The 22,564-nt window shown below is 38.6% G+C and overlaps 1 protein-coding gene across 1 annotated transcript in view; it reads left to right on the plus strand.

The window, feature by feature from the left end:
- CPA3 (carboxypeptidase A3 (mast cell)) overlaps positions 1 to 21,888 on the plus strand; it is a 49,814-nt gene extending 27,926 nt beyond the window's left edge. Inside the window, exons 6-11 of the mRNA XM_006895570.1 lie at positions 992 to 1,093; positions 3,941 to 4,051; positions 4,945 to 5,035; positions 7,415 to 7,617; positions 9,139 to 9,223; positions 21,701 to 21,888. Coding sequence (XP_006895632.1) covers positions 992 to 1,093; positions 3,941 to 4,051; positions 4,945 to 5,035; positions 7,415 to 7,617; positions 9,139 to 9,223; positions 21,701 to 21,888 — 780 coding nt within the window. The remainder of the gene's footprint in view (positions 1 to 991; positions 1,094 to 3,940; positions 4,052 to 4,944; positions 5,036 to 7,414; positions 7,618 to 9,138; positions 9,224 to 21,700) is intronic.
- The last annotated feature ends 676 nt before the right edge of the window (positions 21,889 to 22,564 follow it).

Here is a 22,564-nt window from a genome sequence, read left to right on the forward strand (position 1 = left end):
ACCAATCTCAATACAGTAAGAACTCTTTCTCTTTTGGGGAACATTTAACATCTAGGTGTCCATTCAAATGGTTGGGGCTTTGGAAAGAACCAAGAAAGTACCTAAACAAATCCTGTGTCAAAGATTACAGAGTAGACCACCAACAAAATACCTCATATCTTTAACAGTTTGTAAATTTCCTGGTCTAAAAAGCTGTTTCCATGCATTAAAAGCCAGTGAAACTGGTAGATGAATATAAGAAAAAAGAAACTTAAGTAGTATACAGTGGTAAAATGCCAGAACAATAAGTGAACCATTTCAACACTATTCTGATGAAGGATTCCCTTCTATTACAGAGCTGACAACGGCAGCTGAGATGCTGCTGAATTTTATATATCCACAGACCGTGCTCCCTGAAGCAGATCGCTAATAGCTGGGGAGGTTTCCCTACCTGGAACTCCCACTCATTCATTCTCTCCAACCACCCAAAACAAATAGAAACCCTCTTCAAAATTACAGCCCTTCAAATACCCTGTCACTCTCTGTCACCCCTCCACCACCTCATTGCCAACACGACTATAGAATCTTCTTTACTCCAGACTAAACATGCCCGGTTTATAAAGCTGAACAAACAAAAGCAAATGGTGGAAACAAAAGTGACTTTTTAATCTCTTTCTCAGACCAAAGGATGTTAAAAATGAAATGAGAAAAAACAATGGACTGTGATTTAAAAAAAAAAAAAAAATCTTAAAAGTCACTCTGATACCAAACCTTCTAGAAAATGAAATGATAGTTTAGTTTCCCCCAGCATTCTGCCAGATTATAAGTTATGTACAGACATTGAAGGCCATACAGCCCACCCTACCTAAGAACAGTATGTGTCCACACAATTATTCATTCAACAAAAGGAAAGGGTAAAAACTGGTTCTAAAGAGAATATGGATGAGTCTTGTAATCATACAGAGAATCTAGGTGTGAGCTCATACACAATTACAAATTTCTTTTCAAACAGGTAGGGAAACAGGAAGAAAGAAAGAAGTCTATTTTTATGGACTGCGGCATCCATGCACGAGAATGGATCTCTCCAGCTTTCTGCCAATGGTTTGTCTACCAGGTAAGCACATGGAACACTCAGTACAAACCTCCTTTGACTTTCAAGTCACCAGTGATGGTGGCCTAGTGCTAAGGAATTGCACTGCCAACTCAAAGGCACATGGTTCAAATCCAGCTGCTCCACAGGAGAAACATGGGCAACCTCCTCCCATGCAATTTACCCCTCTGAACACGCACTGGAGGGTCAGCTATGAGTAGGTTCTGACTTAAAAGGAAACAACAACACTAGCCCTACACTGAGTGATCTCACTCCTTTCCAAGTCAGTGCAGTTCCATTTAACAAGTTCCATTTAGTCCACAGTTGATGCTGTCAGAAATAAAATGACTGGGATTTTACTCATCATTGCAGTCATTTCAAAGCTGACGCTTGCCTTCAAACTTGAATGTCAGTGGACAGGTGGAATTTAAAAGTAACTCTTTTTAAGCTATACCTTTTTTTTTTAGTTTTTTTTCTACTAATTTATTTATAAGATTCAAATAAAAATTTGAAAAATTCTTTCCATTTCCCTAACCCCCCGACCCATCAAATTGTACAACCCAATGATTAATCCTCTCTTCCACCTGCACACTCACATCCTTCTGCTTCCAGCCTCTCCTACCCCTCCTGGATCCTGTACTCATTCTACAATAACGGTTTTATACAATATTTATCCTTATGCGACTGAGTTAGTTCAGTCAGCATAATGCTCTCCAGTCCCTCCCAAGTTAGGTAATAATTTACAAAGTTATTGTTTTTGCATGCTGCATAGCATTCCATTGTGTGAACGTACCATAATTTCTCAATCCATTCATTCGTGGTTGGACATTTGGACGGTTTCCATGTTCTTGCAATGGTGAATAATGCTGCTATAAACATTAGTGTACAAATCTCAGTTTAAGCCATATTTTTATCTGTATTTTTTTTCTGAAGTATGATAAATCTGAAACCACTTTTGAATTAAAACAATGTGAGTAGTGGCTGATTCTATTCTGACTCCTGGGGACCTTTGGGGTTTTAGACTAACACGGTGCTTCCAGGCCTGTTTTCTGAGGTGCCAGTAGGGGGCTCCAGCCACCCTGGCTTTCTGTTAACAATCATTTGCACCACTCAAGAACTTTACCTTCTATTAACCCAAAACCCATTGCCTCAGATGAATTCTAGCTCGTAGAAGCTACCTACAGATTTGACCTCCCTTCAATAAGCTCAAAGCAGGAACATTTACTTCCTATTTAGATATTTCACTAACAATGCAAACACTGGAAATGCTATTTAAATTGACTTTCCAAGTGAAAACCTACTTTCCAATGACAAACCAAATTATAAGTAGCCCCTTTGTTCTTTCTCTCACTCTATTTCTACTGTATTCTGGCTCCTGCTGCCTTTTTAAAAATATTTTTTTAATATTGGTTTGGACACAAAATTCATACACACTGTATCTCATTCATTTACATAGTGTTTCTCACATTTCTTCATTCATTCACCTTGTGCTCCATACACAATGTATATAAAGGATCATACCCACGCATTGTATTATAAAACTAGTCACCATTGATCTGTGTACACTGTCACCTTGTCTGTTCAAGTCTCCATTAGATATTTCCTAATTCCTTCACCCACTCTTCCTGCCCACCAAACACTGTGATCCTCCGCGCCTCCTTCTTTGGACACCATAATCCCCTGCCATTAAGGTGATTCTCATGTGTAACGGCCCCCACCAGGTTTCCAGGGCTGCCAATCCTTACAGAGGCTGCTCACCTTCCATCATTCTCCCTTAGAGCACCTCAAGGATTCAAACTGCAAACCATTCAGTTAGCAATCGGGCACAGTGTGCATTTAGACCACCCAGGCTCCTAGAAGACTCTAAGTCTCAATGAGCAAAAGAGAAATTAAAATCTTCTGTTTTCTTATTTCCACCAATCTGAACAAGTATTAGTTTTTTCTTTCATCTACATATTTGTGCAATTTAAGAAAAAATATATGAAATCCACATGTTGTTGTTGTTAAATGCCATCGAGTCACAGGCAACTCATAGTGACCCTATGAAGGAGAGTCCTCAACGCTTGGGTGCCTTTCATCCTCTCTCCAGGTTCATAGGATTTCCGGAGGCAAGCTATTATGGAAGTGGATGCCACTCCTGCATCCAAGCTTGTTTTAATCAGGGAGCTCCACCCCACTCTCTGTCCACATAGGGTAACTGACCATTAAAGCACTTGACACATCAGTGTCACAGTATTCAGCCTCACAGCAACCAAAAGTGACTCCTGTACCACAATTTATACACCAGGGCTATGTGACCTAGAGGAATCTCTGGGGGAAAAAAAACAATGAAAGACAGGCCGGAGGGCCACGGATTAAAAGTCATCCACCTTTGGCTTGGTAGCATCATTTTCTGTCCACTGGGCCAGCTGATCCCTCTTTATGTTGATGTTGATGTTGTTGTTGTTGTTGTTGTTGTTGTTATTGTTGTTAAGTGCCATCGAGGCGCAGGCAATTCATAGCAACCCTATGAAGGAGAGTCCTCAACTCTTGGGTGCCTTTCCTCCTCTCTCCAGGTTCATAAGGTTTCCAGAGGCAAGCTATTATGGAAGCGGATACCACTCCTGCTTCCTGAAATCCACATATATAACTTAAATCATCATTACTACTCTAACCTAAAGATGGATTGACACAGAGACTCTAATAATGAGGTCAATTATATCAAAGGTCATGAGGATGATGTCGGATAAGGTTCAGATCAACTGTTCATAGCGTCCCGGGGAGTCATAGTCATAGTCGCTTCGATGGCACCTAACAACCATAAACAATGTGAGCTTCTCACAGAGCAGCTACATTTTACGCCAATCATTTAAGTGATACCTATCCCTACAGGCAACCAAAAGTTATGGAAAAAACAAGATCATGACCAAACTGCTGGACCGAATGAATTTCTATGTTCTTCCTGTCTTCAACGTTGATGGATATATCTGGTCGTGGACTCAGGTACTACGCTGTACTTTTGTTTCCATTTATACGATCTCTACTTCACAGACTTTAATGCTCATCCACTGCTACACATTGAGCTTAGCGTTTGTGTCAGCTCCCATTCAGGGAAGTATGGTTTTAAAACCCTCTATGCCAGACTACAGCAGGGATAATTTCCTGGTTTCTTAGGTCTCCTTGAAATAATGTGCATTCTTTACCATTGAAGATAATAATAGGGGACGGGAAATGCAAAGCCAGTGCTTACAAAGGAAATGTATGTGATAGGGCAAAAGCATATTCCAGCTACGAATAAAAGTAATTTAAAAGCATTACAGACGCATTGATTTTCAAAGTGAAAATCACTGGGAAAGGATTTGAGGGGAAATCAGCGTACGCTCTAAAAACAAAATAAAAGAGAAACACAGATATCTAGCTATCTGTGTGCCTTGTAATACAATCCTTCACTTTTTGGTATTAAGTAAGATTAATAACTTTCAGCAAAATGTTATCACATCAATTTCTCATATGAAAATTATACCCCAACCACCACAATTTGACCTGTATTAATTACATCCGAATCTAGAAATGGTAAAAGATGTGATGAGGTTATAATTTCAATAATGGGGTAATGTCAGAACATCATTGATCATTTTCTAATACTGAGAACTAATCAGTCGCTTTCCCAACTGAATTATTTCATCTGGGCCTAAGACTATAAAGATAAGAAACAATGTCTCCAGAAATATTACAAATTATGGGAAAGTAATATTTTCCCTTTATGATAAAGGGCCTCAAGTTAACTAGATAAATTTCGAGTGTAGCTACAGACACCTGCAGAGAGAATCTGAAATAATCAAATTGAAAAATGCAAACTGATCTTGTATAAACATCCCCATCATTCAATCCTGCAGAACCGCATGTGGAGAAAGAATCGCTCCAAGAACCGAAACTCCAAATGCATCGGCACTGACCTCAACAGGAATTTTAATGCCTCGTGGAACTGTGAGTAGCCGACGTGGTCTGCAACAAAACAACTCTAAAAGCTGTAAATACCGAACTGAGATAAACCACTTACTTCAGTCAAGACACGTATTCTTCATGTCTCTAGCTTCTTATTAGCAGTTAACTCAAGTTTAGAGGTTCAAGCCCACCGTGAAATGTTTCAGAAGACAAATCTGCTAGATAGGCTTCCAAGAGACAGCCTTTAAAAATCCTCTGGAGCCCAGTTCTAATCCAGCACACATGGGCCCAAATGGACTCAGATTTTACTGGTTTAGGTAGTCTTTGATTTTTTATTTCTTATCTACAAATGCAAGATAATCATCACGGCTGTAGAAGAGTTACAAATGGTTTGCTTTGGAAGTACAGGCAAATTATTGTTGCCGTTAGGTGCCTTCAAATTGATGAAGACTCACGTTGTTGTTGTTGTTGTTGTTATGGTGGTGGTGGTAGTGGTGGTAGTGTTCCATCAAGTCAGAACCAACCCATAGCTGACCCTCCAGTCGCTTTTCAGAGGCAGTTAATTGCACGGGAGGGGATTGCCCACCTTTCCCCCCACCCCACAGAGCAGTTGGTGGACTTGAACAGCATGCCTTTGGGATTGCAGCTCTGCTTCTTGCCACTAAGCCACCGGAGCTCCCTACGGGGCTCATTGTGACCCTATTAACAATAGCTCCAAGCCTTGTCCTATCCAGCAGCACTCTGGTCTATTGCTACAATCACTGTGTCAATCCATCTTATGGATATAGGCTTCCTCTCTTTTATTGACCCTCTACCTCTCTTGGCATGTCCTTTTCCAAAGATTGGTTCCTTCTGAAAATATGCCAAAGTAAGTAAGAAGAAGGGAAATGGTAGGGGTGAGGTAACAGGACATGAAAGGGCTGTACAGCTAACTTGTTAAAAATCAGGTATAAGCCTACAGGTCCTATTCTCTCCCTGGTGTTAAAGTAGATTAAATAACCCAGTAGACAAGGCAAGCATGCAAGGAGTTCCCGTGGCCTCACAGGTAAAGAGTTGTGCTGTCACAAGCAAGTAATTTGAATCGGCCAGCTACTCTGCAGTCGCATCTCATATGATTGACTCTGAAAACCCACTGGAGGGTTAGCTACGAGTCAGTTCCAACTCAACAGAATATGTTGTTGTTGTTGTTGTTGTTGTTGTGTGCCGTTGAGTCGCTTGTGATTCATAGCGACCCTATGTACAAAAGCCCTAAACAGAATATAACAAAACAAACAAAAAACCACACAAAAGGATCCTTACTCGCCCTCTGGGCGGTTCTTCAGATACTCACTGGAGGGAATAAAATGAAAGAGGCTGACAGCAATGTGGTAAATGGGAGATTTCAACAGGCAAAGCAAGAGCGGCTTTGTTTGTGATGACAAATATTCAAGACTAAAATCCTACCTCTCTATTTTGTTCCTTGTTCTCCCCTTTATCTACTTTTGCTGGAAATAACACTTTGACTTTTTACTCTACCCTTCCATGAGGAATATGATAAAAGCAACAATCCCAACAGAGAGATTCCCTCTGAAATAAAATTAAGAAACCTCAGTTTGGATAAAAGGCGATTGACATCAACCCGCAACTAGTCAGGGCCACAGCTGGACTGGAACTCAAGGCCAGCTGACGGCAGCTTCTGGGAGGCATCTCTGCGAAAAGGGAGGATGATAAACAAGGCTGAGCATTTTCCCGTAGATGAAGTCTTTTGCAAAGGGTCTTGGTAATTAAGCACTTTGCTTCTAACTAAAAGGTTAGTGGTTTGAAAGCACCCAGCATTTCCATGTGAGAGAGAACTGACCAGCAGCTCCCACAAAGATTATAAACCCCATGAGCACTTTTTCTGTCACATGGGTTACTGTGAGTTAAATACTGCATAAGACCATTATTATAAAAATAGAAGGATAACTAGTAAAACGTGTGTGGGGCTCTAAGGAGGGACAGGGTGGGAGCAGAGGGCTGAGGATGGATACGGGCAAAATCACAGGGTTGCACAATTTGGCGAGTGGAGGGAGGGGATAAAGGAAACGGCAAAGATCTGGCAGGAACCTGAAAAGACGGGGTAACCCTGGGCGCAGTGCAGTGGTGATGAACTTTATCAAGCACAGTGTATGGGAATGATTGTATGAAGCATAATGTCAATGAAGGAAGGTGTGGAGGGAGGGAAAGGTATTTGCAATGAATACTGATTATAGGGGAAGGGGAGCAAGTCTGTAACACCTAACAGCTTGAAGTCTGCATGCATGTGGAAAGTTAATAACAGAGACCTGAAAGCCCCTGTGTGAACCTGAGAGGTTAAATGGTTTATAGAGCTTTTTGTGAGCTCCCATCGGGCAAAGGTGATGGGCAGCAAGTTGTGACCTCCTCCACTGTGTCCTCTTGCAGTGCTTCCCGGAACTAGCAACCCCTGTGGTGAAACCTACGGAGGCTCCGCGCCAGAGTCTGAGAGAGAGACGAGAGCGGTCACTGACTTCATCCGAAGACACTTGCAATCGATCAAAGCCTACATCACCTTCCACTCCTACTCCCAGATGCTACTGTTTCCCTACGGATACACTCAAAAGCTGGCGCCCAACCACAAAGACCTGGTAGGTTGGAAGTCTAAAGCTTTTGCGTCAACACCACCATCAACCTTCAGTCCACCCACGGGTTATGTTCAAATAAGGTCAGATTTCAGTGCCAAAGTAAAGAGACAATGGACTTTAGCGTGGGGTTAAAATGTTTAGATTAACTTTCAAATTGGCCGAGTTGTAGAGAAAATAGAACAATTAAATGTGGTTCTAAAAGAAAGAAGAAGCAGTGTCTTGAGAGAATGGGGTCTTGCCACTGTCCAGATCTTTGGTGGAGCTTAGCATTTCTCAGGGTCGTAGAGTAAACCACACACGGCAAAACCTTACAGAACAGCAAAGATGTCTACTTATCCAAGTCCCCTAACAATACATTGAAGGAGAGCAATTGTATATGCTTCTTGATCAACAAATGAGTTTATATAAATCCCATTTACTATCTAAAGGAAGAATTTAGTGTTTGAAACTTCTTCACTAAGTTTATACTCTTTCCAGATTATAATCCATTATTTTTTTTTCCTTTCAGTAAACACAGATATATTAGGTTATTAAAAATACACAGCAATCTTCTGCATTTGAGTCTCACTGAATGACCAGATCTGGCAGGCTTTTGAATTGTTGTAGAAGAAAGGCAATAAAGCAGCTAAAATCTGGACCCCAGGTCCCAGAGTGGCCACCAGCTACTCAGCTGCTGCCTCTTTAAAAAAAAAATTACACAATTGTCATCTTTACCATGTCAATTGTAGTCATCACAACATAATAGCATTTCATTTTGAGTTGGTAGGGAACTATGAACCAGTCCTTGAAACTTTGCTTTGCATATATAAAATAAAGAAAACTTACAAGTGAAATATAGTCTACAGTCATTTGTTGACACAAATTAACAGAAAAATATAAACCCAGGACTTTAATTTATACAAATACATAGCAAGGCAATTGCAATCTGCTCTTAATTGATTTTAAAAAGCACATATATTAACAACAAACCACTTTGAATAAAATAAGGCTTCTTATACAACAACTAATTTGATTAGGAAAAAAAATCTATTTCTTGGTTATATGTATGTTATAGATACACTAAAGGAAATCTTCATTTGGAATGCGAATATGCCAGTGACCATATTCCATTAAAGTTAATTCCAACACTCATTCTCTTAGCACAAAGTGCTAATGTGCATTAAAGGTCAGGGAATGCCATTGTATAAGAAGAGGCCTAAATTAACAACGATTTTAAAGAGGCAACCGTCTTTCTTTTCTGAGGATGCTAAAATCAAATGAGTAAAGATAAAAAGGAAAATAAGGGCAGAGAAACGAAAGAGAAATACAGCTGAAACACAGCCCAGCTGCACAGAACTGATTTCTAACTTAGAAGCCCACGATGACAGCGTATGCCACTGAAGATCGATTTCCCATTAAGCCATTTATTTCTTCAAGTTCTTCAAGTTCCAAAACACTAGGGAAATTTACCTTGCCAAGCCCCACTAAATTACTGTCATTCGCACAGTATTCTGTTAGTCTTCTCTCACTTTCTTCTTTCTCCAGGCCAAAGTTGCAAAGATCGGCGTGGAAGCACTAGCATCTAGATATGAGACCCAATACATCTACGGTCCAATAGCATCAACGATTTGTAAGTGTTTTTCTCTATCAGACATTGCACCTTTTCCCTTAACTCTTCTTTTTTAAGAAAAAGTATTGTGTTATGTACTGTCAAGTCAGAATCAACCCATAGCTGCCCCTCCAGAGAGTTTTTGGAGGCAGTGAAATCACACAGGAGAAGAATGCCCATCTTCCTTCCACAGGACAAATGGTGGATTGACCACCAACTTTGGGTTGGCAGCATTGCTCCTTAGCACTAAGCGACGTGTGGCAACGGGGTTAGGTAAAGGGTGACTCAAGACATGGCAAGGTTCAGAGCTGTTGTTTGTAAGGTCGCTATAAGTTGTAGTCAACCTGACAGCATAAAACAACAACAAAGCTATTAGAGCTCCCTCAAGAAAATATAAAATTAGGATATCGGTGTTAGAATGTCTGCAATTGCTAATTTAAAATCTAGTTTTCACAGAAAATTCTATTACACTGCTTACTCAAAGACCAAGCCTCTCTGGTAATTCAAATCCACGTAAGGTTCATTCAAAAGATGAGAAATCCCACCCTCATGCTTTATAACCTTGAAAACTCAGTAAAAGTTCAACTATGAGAAGATTTCTACCCAAAAGCAATGAAAGAGGAGAGAGGGGAGAGATTCTAATTTTTTTGGCAGGAGAGATTTTCTTGTAATGAATCATACTGGCCCTATATAGCAAGATTATGAAGTCAACAGAAGTTATAAAGGCAAGACAAATTTGCAGTTTGAGTCACCTACCTCCCCACACCCTGCCGCCTGTAACAATATTTGATTCTCACAAGAACTAGAACTAAAAAGAATTCATTGATGAGGAGACTTGACTTTAATTCAACTCTTTATTCCCTGGCTTTGACTACATGCAACAAGAATCTGTTTTAAGTCTGAGTAATAAAACAGGTAGACCAGTAGTTCCGTCCACTGTGTTCATATACAACTGGATTCCTGTTCCTCTCACTTTCCCTTTTTATATTCAATTGAAATCCATATATTTGACTCCATGGTTCAATACAAAGGAAGCCACAGGCCCCAGTGAGGTTGCTTTTAATGTTATGTTTTAGCATAGCTTTGTCATGTCACTATTTGTAGACTCTCTTCTGCCTTTGTGTACTTTTGAATTAATAGACTTTGATTCTTTGGTCTTAGTTGTTTTGTGATAGTGTTGGAGTTTTTTTGGGTTTTGTTTGTTTGTTTGTTTGTTTGTTTTTTCTCTTATTCTACACACCAGCTATTGACAATTTTTTTTCTATAAAGGATCATTTAGTAGATAATTCAACTTAACTACTGTATGGAATTTCTCAGCTCAGGCATTGACTCTAATAAAAGCACCCCTAGGCAATATATTAACAAGTGGACATGCCTATATTTCAATAAAAATATTCACTATTTCATTATATTCATGGAAATATTCAATATTTCACTCATAAAAACTATCTGCCAGCTATCATGTGTCAACTTCTATTATGTAATAAATAATATCCACAATTATTTATTTTTTCTTAAAAACCTAGCACCACGTGTAGTCCTTGATTTTTCACAGTCTCAACCAGTCCCCATAACAACTTTATGAGGTACAAGTAACCGGCTAAACCTGCACTGGATCCTGGGTTTTTCCAAGAACAAAGCTCATCATCCTGACCATCGCTTTACTATGCCTAACCATTAGGTCTTTCCAGCTAAAATAACCACATCTTCTGTTTGAAGTCTACAAAAAATAGATTCATTTGCATATTTCACGGTGAGTGATTTTTTTATTATCCAATTTACTTTATCCACTTAGATCCTGAACAGTGAGATCATGTCTGTTCTTATTCCAGGTTTAGACTGAGCTTAGTTTGGAACTTTTAGCTGCCCCAGGTCAGCCTCTGTCTCATGGTGACCCACGGTGCCTACCGTGCTGAAAAGCCGCTCTTGGCTCTGTGCCACCCACCATCACCCTATTGTGTCTGAGTTTCTGATTTTGAGAAGCAGGTTGTCAGGACTTTCATTCTAGCTATCTTTTCCTGGAGCCCACGCAGTATATAGCAACATGAAAGTCACCCCTAATATATGGGTGATGGCCGTATGTGAGGTGTATTGGCTGAGACAGGAACCCATATTGTCTACATTCAAGGTGAGAGTTTTACCACTGAACCACTGAATTTGAGCTTTTAGTTCTTAACCAGAAACATTTTACAAAAGTTACAGTAAAACTCCTCATAATATCTTCTTTCCTAAGAAAATTATTAATTCTTCAAGTATAAGGATTAGCCTTCCAGTATCTTCTATATAAGATGCAGCCCATAGCATCTAACACAAGGCAGAGCATAAGATAACAGCAGCATTAATGTCTGTGAACCCGCTCAGTGAAAGCAATTCCCTGATGTATATACTCTCCTAGTCCAAGATAAATTTGTAACCAAAAGTCTGCATCTCCAGCAACTACTGTGTCATTTGAAAGTAGGACAATCAGAAGGAAATACCACTAAGTGGATGACTTTAAACAAAAGAAATTTCTTTTCTTACATTTCAGAGACTGCAAATCCAAATCCAGGACATCAAAAAAACATGTTTCTCTCTCTCTCTCTCTCTCTCTCTCTCTCTCTCTCTCTCTGTGTGTGTGTGTGTGTGTGTGTGTGTGTGTGTGTGCGCGCGCGCTCGCACGTTTATCTGTATCCATTCTGGAAGATCTTTCCTTGTTTTCTCCAACTCTGGTAACCTCCGACATTTGTTGGCGTTCCTTGGCTTTTGAGTGGCATCTCTACATGATGTGTATCTTACTCTCTGTGTGTCCGGAACAGAACTTTGAAATAGGGTAACTTGTAGTACTGGTTTAAAATGAAAGCCTCCTTAGTATGTAGTGAAACTTGTTGCTGTTGTTGGGTGTCATCAAGTTGCCTGCAACTCATCGTGACCCTCAGGACAGCAGACCTTGCCCTCTCCCACACTGTCCTCACTATCTGATAAGCTCCGGCACATTGATTCAGTCACTAGAGCAGGGACAAATAGTCGACTCCCTCAAATCATTGCCCTGGAGTTAATGTCAACTCCTAGCAACCCTCCACTGGGTTTCCGAGGCTGTAAATCTCAAGCAGGGAGACTATCAATCTTTCTCTCACAGAACTCCTGGTGGATTTGAATCACCAGAGAAGTGTAGCCTTCAGATTATCAGCACAACTCTCTATGGACTAAGCCACCAGATCTCCCCAGGGACAGATAGTTGTTGTTATGTACTTTTGAGTCTGAGCCAACCCATAGCAGACCCTCCAGTGGGTTTTCAGAAGCAATAAAACATCCAAGAGGAGATTGCCCCTTCTATCTCCCACAGAGGACTTGAACAAAGTGCCTTTGAGTTGGCAATGCAACTCCTCACCACCAAGCCACCAAGGACAGATAAGCCATCCATTAATGACGTAAGAGGGAGCTTTAGGTTTAGCAGTAGGGAGTTGGGCTGCTAACCAAAAGGTGTATGCCTCAATTCCACCAGCTGCTCCACAGGAGAAGATGGCAATTTACTGCCTCTGAAAAAGCCCCAGGAGGGTCACTCAGCTATTAGCTGCTTCAAACTCCAAGATATGTAGCAACAATAGTAATGACGTAAGAGCAACTCTTTGGAACAGTAAAACATGAAGATAGTCTTCATGACAAAGAGCTAAGGACCTCAAACAGTTACAAATTTTATAAATAACAACCATCACATTGAAAGATTATGTATCTATCTACATATATATGTATAATATGAGCATACTAGATCATAACTTTAGATCACACTCAACAAACAAGAATTTATGGATTATCTATATAATAGCACAGCATTTAAGGACTTTGAGAGACAAATGAGAAGGGTTAACGCACAGTAACTGCTCAAAGATGTTTGATTCTAACTGGAAGTAGCTGTCAGTAAGGTGCACAATGCCATCTTGGGTCACTCTCAGACTGGAAATGTAAATGGAAGGATAGGGTCAAAAGGAATTGCTATGCTGTACAACCATGCAGTGATATTTTTAAAATTTTTGTTGTATTATATTGTAGCAATTTTTAAAGGAATTCCTATTTGACAAGAACTGCCTCTTCTTTACAGGACTGCAGCAGCTTGATAAGTGTTCAAAAATTCCGGGAGTGACTGCTTTAATAAAGCATCTGATTGAATGTTAATCAAACATTCATGAAAAGCATGAGATAATGGAGAAGTTGAGTTAGGAAGAATAGAAAATAAGAACACCCCATGATTAAAGTTTAGTCATTCCAATATCCTGATTGTCACTTAACAAGTCCCCGGATTTGAGGAAAATATCTACATTGCTCTGATTTCTACCCTGTTAGAGACAGAACAAGTTTGAGGGAACATTTTTTTAAAAAAATCTAAATTACAGAGCAATCCCTGAGCCTGAGGACAAAAAAAAAGGAGTATATTTGCAATTTGACTCTAAGATGCAAATACAGCAGATATGTTTAAAAACATAAATTTGAAACCAAGAAGAAACCAAGGAAAGTGTCCAGTCTGTGGTTCTCAAGCCTAGGATTCCATTAGAATAATTTTGAGGTGTTTTGAGAAAGCAAGGGTGATCAGGTCTTACCCCCGGACAATTTTATTTCTTTAGTGTAAGACCCAGATGCTGGCATTTTTTAAGAGTTGGGTTTTTTTTTTTATTATTCATTCATTGTTGTGCATTTTCCTTCCTCCTTCCTTCCCAAGTTCACTTTGCAATGCACTTCTGTTCCAGATTGTTGTCATACATATAACGCCTAATCATATATTCCTTGCATTGGAAAAGATGAATTGTCTGACAGTGGCATTTTTAAAAAGTATCCCAAGTGATTCTCAAAGTTGAGAATTTAGCATAAACCTGTTGTTTTATAGAGTAAAAATTAGACACAGAAAGATTTTATCTGGGGACAAATTTTAAAGAAAAATCAGCCCTCTAGATTAAAGTCAAAATGATGTACTTACTACGTTCCTCCAAAGTAGAAAAAGTGGCACAAATGTTTAAATAATGACTTTTGAAGATTATATCACTTACATAACAACATCATACCCACTCCTCTACCATCTTAGAAATAACTGAATATAGTACCTAGTTATAAAAAGATTACTTGTGTTATTTGAATTGCTAAAAATCAAGTAGCTTGCATCATTAATATTATCCATCTGGGAGTCATTTTATGGATTAAAATGTTGATTTCAAGTGCCCTTCTTGTACTTGGAAGTTTATTACTCTTTACACATCTAGAAAAAGAGAACTAAGACCTTGAGTTTGTTGTTGTTGTTAAGTGCAGTCAAGTCACAGACGACTCATAGCGACCCTATGAAGGAGAGTCCTCAACGCTTGGGTGCCTTTCATCCTCTCTCCAGGCTCATGAGTTTGTAGTTCACAAAATCTGAAATCCAAATATGACCTTTTAAGAGACATTTCAACTAAGGTCACATTAAGGGGACATTGAAATGCAAGAAAAAGATATGATGTGTTTGAAACCCAGGAGTTAAATATGTTCTGGCTTGAACTCTTGATTCAATTAGAATTTTCACTTAGATTTTTTTTAAAAAAAATGAAAATACAAATTATTATATCTAATGTATATTCATTATAGTTTTTAGCCAAAGATATACTTTTCTAGAAAGCACAGTATCAACTAGAGAGTGGACAAGGCAATGGAAAATCATTAGCATTTATATATATAATAAACATACATATATGTATTATTTTGGACTGCAATCAGATTCATAATTAGATAGAGTTTCTCAACTTGTTTTTTATACTTTATTGTTAGTTCCCTGTTTCTAATATTGTGCCTTGAAAAGAATAGAAAATATTGGTTTTTTTAATCATTGATAATGTTAAGAATATACTTTCAACAACAAAAAATTACCTGTAGCATTCAGAGAAGACTCTCCAGTGGTTGAACTCTAAATTGGCATATGGGCAATAATGCTGTATAAGGATTAGCAGCAGGAACTCAGCAGCCAGGGCCCTAGATTTAAAACAGAATCCTAATTTCATTACTGCCAGCTATGTGTCTTTGATCAAACTAGTTAATCTTTCAGTGCCTGCATTTCTCCATTTATAAGATGGCAATTTATACCTATAACAAAATGAAAGGAATCCATTAACTATTTAATATATGTAATTAGAAAGATATCTGGCATTTGACAAGTGATTTTTATTACATTGTATAAATATATACATGGAGATATATCAAAGACTAAGTATCATGTTTAACAAATTAAGTTTTATAACAATGTGATGATGTATGTCTTATGAGTAAAAACATGACATGTTATATTTATTTTAAGCCTTCACATAGTTTTTGCTTGCAAATTCGAAGTGTGGAAAATTAAAAAGTGGTATCATAAACAAAATATACTGCGTCCAGTAACACCACACAATAATGAAAAAAATCACAGATTACGTATGGTCCCAATCATCACTATTACTCTTAGTGAAAAATTTCAAAGAAAGTAAATCTCTCAAAATAGAATAGACATACTCTTTAACACTTTTAAATCACTACTGTTCACTTAACTGAAAATAGGAAGCTGATGAAGCTAGAAACTGACAAAATATATTAAAATGTTAGTTGTTGTTATTGCTGTTGTTGTGAGGTGCCATCAATCAAGAACAATTCAGAGTGGCTCCATGAATAACAGATCTGAAGCCTGTCCTACCCTGTGCCGTCCTCACCATCCCTGACACGATTGGGCCCATGGCTTCAGTCACTGTGTTAGTCCATCTCTTGGAGAATCTCCTTCTCTTTCACTGACCCTCCACTTTTCCAAGAATGATATCCCTTTCCAAGGAATAGCCTCTCCTACAAATATGTCCAAAGTGTAAGAGATGAAGCTTCCTCCATCCTTGTCTTCAAGCAATATTCTGGCTACACTTTCTCCAACGTACATCTGTTCATTCATTTGGCAGTCCAAGAGATACTCAGTACTTGTCTCCAACACCACAGCTCAAAGGCATCAATTCTTCATCTGTCATCCTTAGTCATTGTCCAATTCTCAGGCCAATAGCAAGTGATTGAAAAGATCTTGGCCTGAATCAAGTACACCTTAGTCTTCAAACTGATATCATTATTGCTCTTTATCATTTTGGAGAGATCCCTGACAGCAGACTTGCCCAATGCAATACGTCTCCTAAGCTCCTGACTGCTGATATCAAGGATGTTGATTGTGAATCCAATACAAAATCATCTGTAGTTTCAATCCTTTCTCCCTCTATCATGATGTTCTCTACTGACCCTGTGGTAAGGACCTTTGTTTTCTTGATGTTGAGATGTAATCTACACTGAAGATTATATTCTTTGATCTTCTGCAGCAAGTGCTTCAGGTCCTCCTCACTTTCAGCAAGCATGGTTGTGTCTGCATAATGCAAGTTGTTGATGAGTCTTCCACTAATCCTGATGTAATGTTCCTCTTCATAGAGTTCGGCTTCACAAATTATTTGCTCAGCATACAGATTGAATGGGAGTGAAGAAAGGATCCAATCTTGAAACACATCCCTCCTGATTGCAAACCATACAGTGTTTCCTTGTTCAAACAACAGCTTCTTGGTCTAGAAAGAGATGTCATATGAGCACAAATAAGTATTCTGGGATCCCTATTCTTCTCAATGTTAGTCATAGTTTGTTGTGATCCATACAGTCAAATGCCTTTGGATAGTTAATAAAACACAGATAGACACTCTTCTGACATTCTTTGCTTTCATCCAGTATCCAGTATTTACATCAGAAAGTCTATCACTGGTACCACAATCTCCTAAACCTAGCTTGAAATTCTGGTAATTCCCTGTCAGTGTACTGTTCCAGACATTTTGAGATGATCTTCAGCAATATTCTGCTTGCATGTGATATTAACAATATTATTCAATAATTTCCACATTCTATTGGATCATCTTTCTTGGGAATAGGAACAAATATAGATCTCTTCTAGTTAGTTGACCAAACAGCTGTCCTCCAAATTTCCTGGCATAGATTGGTGAGCACATCCAGAGTTGCAACTGTTAGTTGAGACATGTCAATCTGTACACCATCTATTTCTGGAGCCTTTTTTTTTGCAGTGTCTTTAATGCAGCTTGAACTTCTTCCACTGTTACCATTGGCTCTTTTTCATATAGTACTTCCTGAAATTCTTCCGATATCTTTGTTGTTGTTTTGTATCATCAAGTTGAAACTAACCCATAGCTGTCCCTCTGGTATGTTTTCAGAGGTTGGAAATCTCATGGGAGAAGATCACCCATCCTTCTCCCAAAGAGCAGTTGGTGGCCTCGAACCGCATGCCTGTGGAATTGCAGGACAGCTTCTTGCCACTAGGCTAGCCTAGCAATCTCTAAATCACACCATTTTATTTACCCTACTTCCTTTTCTATCTCTTAACATTGTGTGCTTTATGACTATGGAAACTTAAACTCACTCTAGGTTAAAATGGCAGACTTTGATCACCAAAGCCAGATCGTATGTGCCACAAACTCCCTGCACTCTGACACTGGTGACACCTCTAATTCTGAACATTTATTCCCCTGATTTCCTTGACTCGAAACTCCTTGGGTTCTTTTTCCTTTTCCATACTTTCTTTATTGACTGCTTCCAAACATAGACATTTCTCAGAAATAAGGTATAATATAGAGTTATTTTCCAAGACTCTCTCATTGGGCTTATTCTCTTTCTTCTACTTTTTCCCACCAGAGAGAGTCTCTTCCCCCAGGGGCTGAAGCCTTCTATTTGCCAAGGCCAACCAGGTGCCCATCCTGGGGGAACACTTTTCCTTCTAGAAGATGCCAATAAGGGACAAACGACAGCCCAGCAGCACTAGGCAAACCAACTGAATGACCAAACAGCAATACTAGAACTCTGAATTTTACATTGTTATCAGAACTACAGCCCACAAAAGTAGACCAGAACCTGCATGTTAAACATAAACGGAGTGACTGCTTGAAATAATGAAAAATTTAAGATGTCCAGATGTCTGTTTTTATTATTAAAAATCTCTTGTACCCAAAATAATTGTGATAATTTAAATGAGAAGAAACAATTGAGAGATGCCAACAATAGCGTGTTGAGATGTTGAAATCATCAGACACTAACCCATCATAAAAATGCTTCAACAAGTAAATAAAGAGAGCCCTGAAGCAAACTAAGAATGAAAAAAATCTCACCAAAGAAATCTACAAAAGGAACCAAATGGAAATCCCAGAACTGAAAAATACAATAATTTGCCCAAAAAAAGTCACTGGAGGGGTTCAATAGCTGAATGATAAAAGAGAAAGAAAAATCAGTGACTTTGGTAAGAGGACAACAGAATTCACTGAACTTGAAGAGAGAAAACATACAGGAAAAAAATAAGCAAATCCTCAAGGCCCTGTGCACAGTAACAGAAAAATGTAACAGTCATGGCATCAGTCGCCAGAGGGAGAGAAGAAAGACAAGGAGGTTGAAAATATTCACAGAACAAATTTCTCAAATTTGGCCAAGGACAAGCTAAGAGATTCATGAAGCTAAGTGAACTCCACACTGGATAACCCTAAAGAAATCGATATACATTGTAACTAAACCAAGAAAATGAAAAATAAATGTAAAAAGAAATATTGAGAGGATAATCACGTCCTGTGCATTTATGGTCTCAGAATCCCAATGCAGGGTCACTATGAGAAAAAGAACCTTCAACCTTTTCACCACTTCCTCCATGTTTTCTCATCTTGGAATCTCATACTTTAGTCTCTTTCTGGAAATAAATCCTGCTTTTCTTCCATCATAAAAGTGGTATTTAAGCCAATATTGAGAATCAAATAGTGCCCTCCAACCTAGGAAACACTTTTTCCTTTAAATCCCCATAATACAGTGTGCTACACTTAAGAGTCTGCCTTGTCTCTATTGATGTGCATTTTTTAAACTTTCCCCCCTTGAATTGTAAATTACCAAGAACAAAAATATCATCTTTTTCATATTTGTACCATGCATTCTCTCAATTGACCCGTAATAGACCCTTCAGTGAGTTCTCAGACAGTAAATTGTATGAGAGGAGACTGTCCATCTTTCTCTCATTAAGCAGTTGGTGAATTTGAACCATGTGCCTTTGGGTTGGTAGCACAACTCTTTACTACTAACACACCAGAACTCCCATACTGAAACTGTCAACAGTTTCATCTTACTTGGATCCAAAATCAACACACTTGGTATCTGCAGTCAGGAGATTAGGATGTATATTACATTGAGAAAGTCTGTTGTCAGGGACCTCTCCAAATTATTGAGGAGCAGTAGTGTCAGCTTGTACACTAAAAAGTGCCTACTCAAACCCTGGTCTTTCTGATCACTATGCATCTAAGAGCTGGATAATGAATAAGGTTGACAAAAGAAGAATCGATGCCTTTGAGTTGTGGTGTTGGAGAAGAGTGCTGAATATCCAATGGACTGCCAAGAGAACAAATGGATATGGCTTGGACAAAGTGCAACCAGAGTCCTTAGAACGAAGCACAGCTCATATACTTTCAGCTTATTGCTAGGAGAGGCTATTCCTTGGAACAGAATATCATGTTTGGAAAGGTGAAGATTCAACAAAAGAAAGGAAGATTGTCAATGAGATGGATTGACACAGTGAATGTGAAATGGGCTCAAGCGTGTCAGAGATGATGAGGATGGCACAGGGTAGCACAAAATTCAGATCTGTTGTTCATAAGGTTGTACTTAACAACATCTAACAACAAACCTCTGAAGTGCCAACTTACGTATATTATAATATACATATATGTTGTTGTTGCTGATTGCCTTCAAGTTGAGCACGACTCATAGCGACCCTATGAACAAAAGACCTGAATCTCCTCTACAACTATCAACTTTATCGAAGTTCATAGAGTTTCCAGAGGTATGTTATTTAGATTTAACATCATTCATTTAATAATTTGAAAGCTAGTTCTATCTCTTTCCACAAAAATATTGCTTTTTTTCTCTTCACCATAGCTTTAAATTCTTATCTTACAACTAAAACTATTATTATCAGTTAAACTTTCCTAGGACCCAAATGTCTTTTCCCCCAAATTTTCTGCTACATCTTATTATTATCAGAAAGGGCCAACACTTGAAAAACTACATCATGCCAGGAAAGGTACAGGGTCAGTGAATGATAGAAAGAACTCCAACAAGATGAACTGACACAGTGTCTGTAACAAAGGGGCTTAGCATGGTGGAGATTGTGGTGAGGGCACAGAAGAGAGAAAGTTTCCAATCTGTTGTTCACAGGGTCATTATAGGTCATAATCTACTTGATGGCACCTGGCAACAACCTTACATTCAACAAAAAATACACAAATGAGTTTTATAATATCTATATGTACTTGTCTATGAGTCTTGGGTGACTCAATGTAAACAACAACAAACATATGTTCATGTATAAATTATATATAATGTACATAATCTCTGTATGTGTATTTATGTTTTCAATATTTTTAACCTAATAACAAATAAAGTGTCATTAAAATCTATCTAAAAATGTTGAAGTAGGGGATTAGATGTTTCCTCAAAAGAACTGTTTTAAACTTTTTTTTTACTTTTTTTTATTATTAATTTCAACGAAAATTTACAGAGACTTTGGATTTCTATTCTTTCACTGTTGCACTTTTCTTGCCACCCACCCCTCCCAGTATACTCCCCTCTTGGAAAAGTAAAAGAAAAATTCTTTCATTGTTTTACAATCCCCCCAGGTCCACTCCACTATGCAGCCTTCATTCTGGACTCCTGTCATGACAAAGATACCTGATCACATATCCCTTTTAAACAGTTTTCTCCTCATCAATTTCAATGCAGTATACCTTAATGAACCCATCTTTCTCAGTTTCCCCCCACCCATGTTAGTCCTGTTTTACAACAGTGACACCATGCAGTATTTGTCCTTTTGTAACTGAGATACTGCACTCAGCATAATGTCCTCCAGAGTGACCCATTTTGAATAATATTGCATGACTATAAAACAGTTTATCCTAAAAACACAGTGAGCAAGAAAGCTGAACCTCAGAAAGAAGGCAGCTTTTGTATGCCTTCCAGATAAAACTTTCTGTGATGGCTTCTCAGGGATCAGGAGCTCCACATGCGGTATGCTTTGCTGTTAGAACTTGCTCAGAGCCCCTGGTCCACCTGCAGCAATGTATACCCAGAAAGCATAAACTCAATATTGTACCAACTCAACATCAGTGTATTCTAAAGGAGACAGCACTTATTTTGAATGGATGGTGGGTTCTAGACTCAAAACTCTAACTCACAGCTGACACGTCCTTGGTTTTGGAGGTGACACATCACAAGGTAAGACACTGCCCATCTTTCTCCCTAGAAACCACAACTGAACTCCAAAGGCAGGGTTATTTTGCACTTGATGTTCAATGTTCTTCAGACCTTTATTCTCATTTATTACAGCAATTGACTGTACCTGGCATTGCTCTTTATTGCTAATTTTCAATTTCTCTTTTTGAAGTAATATTAGCATTTATCTCTAATTAAATACTCTTGGTTTATGTTTTGCAGACCCAACTTCAGGCTCTTCTTTAGACTGGGCTTATGACCTGGGCATCAAACACACGTTTGCCTTTGAGCTCCGAGACAGAGGCAAATTTGGTTTTCTCCTTCCAGAATCTCGGATAAAGTCAACCTGCAAAGAAACGATGCTAGCTGTCAAATTTATTGCCAAGTATATCCTCAAGCATGTTTCCTAAAAAATTATTCATTTTTTTGGCATAAATCACTGACTCCACTTCTGTGCCTTTCCTAGGACAGTCCGTCATCGACACTTCCCGCAGGCGGCCTCCACTTGCTCTGCATAGGTCCTTTTCTTTCTCATCCTAACTGCTGTTATTTCTGCTGGGTTTTAATTGCCTATATTAGTACCTTGCAAAGGAGCTTTAACTAAAAGCTTTGGATCGCCTTTCTTTGCTCTGAATAGAGTTTGAACCTAACATAGAGTAAGTTTTGAGTTCTTTTGAAAGATGAGACACAGTGGGAAACGTGAAAGAAATTAGAACTTTCATTTTACCCAGAATCCTATCTTGAATACATGGCTTCATCATTTTGTTTGCTAATATAATAAAAATAGAATGCATTTCAAAATTTTAAGAATGTAGCTTCTGTTTGGGGTCAATTATATTCTCTGCATTTCTCTATTAGCATTAATAAGCAAACATTTACTGTTTTTTATTTAGTCTATAAATAAGGTGATCTTCCATTTAGTAAATGTCATCTGTCAATATATGTACCTCAATATATATTAATTGATTTGAAGCAGAAGTGGCATCCACTTCCCAAATAACATACCTCCGGGGGCTTCAAACCTTTTGTTCATAGGGTCACTATGAGGCGTGCTCAACTCGAAGACAATCAACAACAACATATTAA

This window comes from Elephantulus edwardii, unplaced genomic scaffold, assembly GCF_000299155.1.
Source record: "Elephantulus edwardii isolate Elephantulus edwardi_28Jun2011 unplaced genomic scaffold, EleEdw1.0 scaffold00169, whole genome shotgun sequence".
In the NCBI taxonomy this organism is placed as follows: Eukaryota; Metazoa; Chordata; class Mammalia; order Macroscelidea; family Macroscelididae; genus Elephantulus; species Elephantulus edwardii.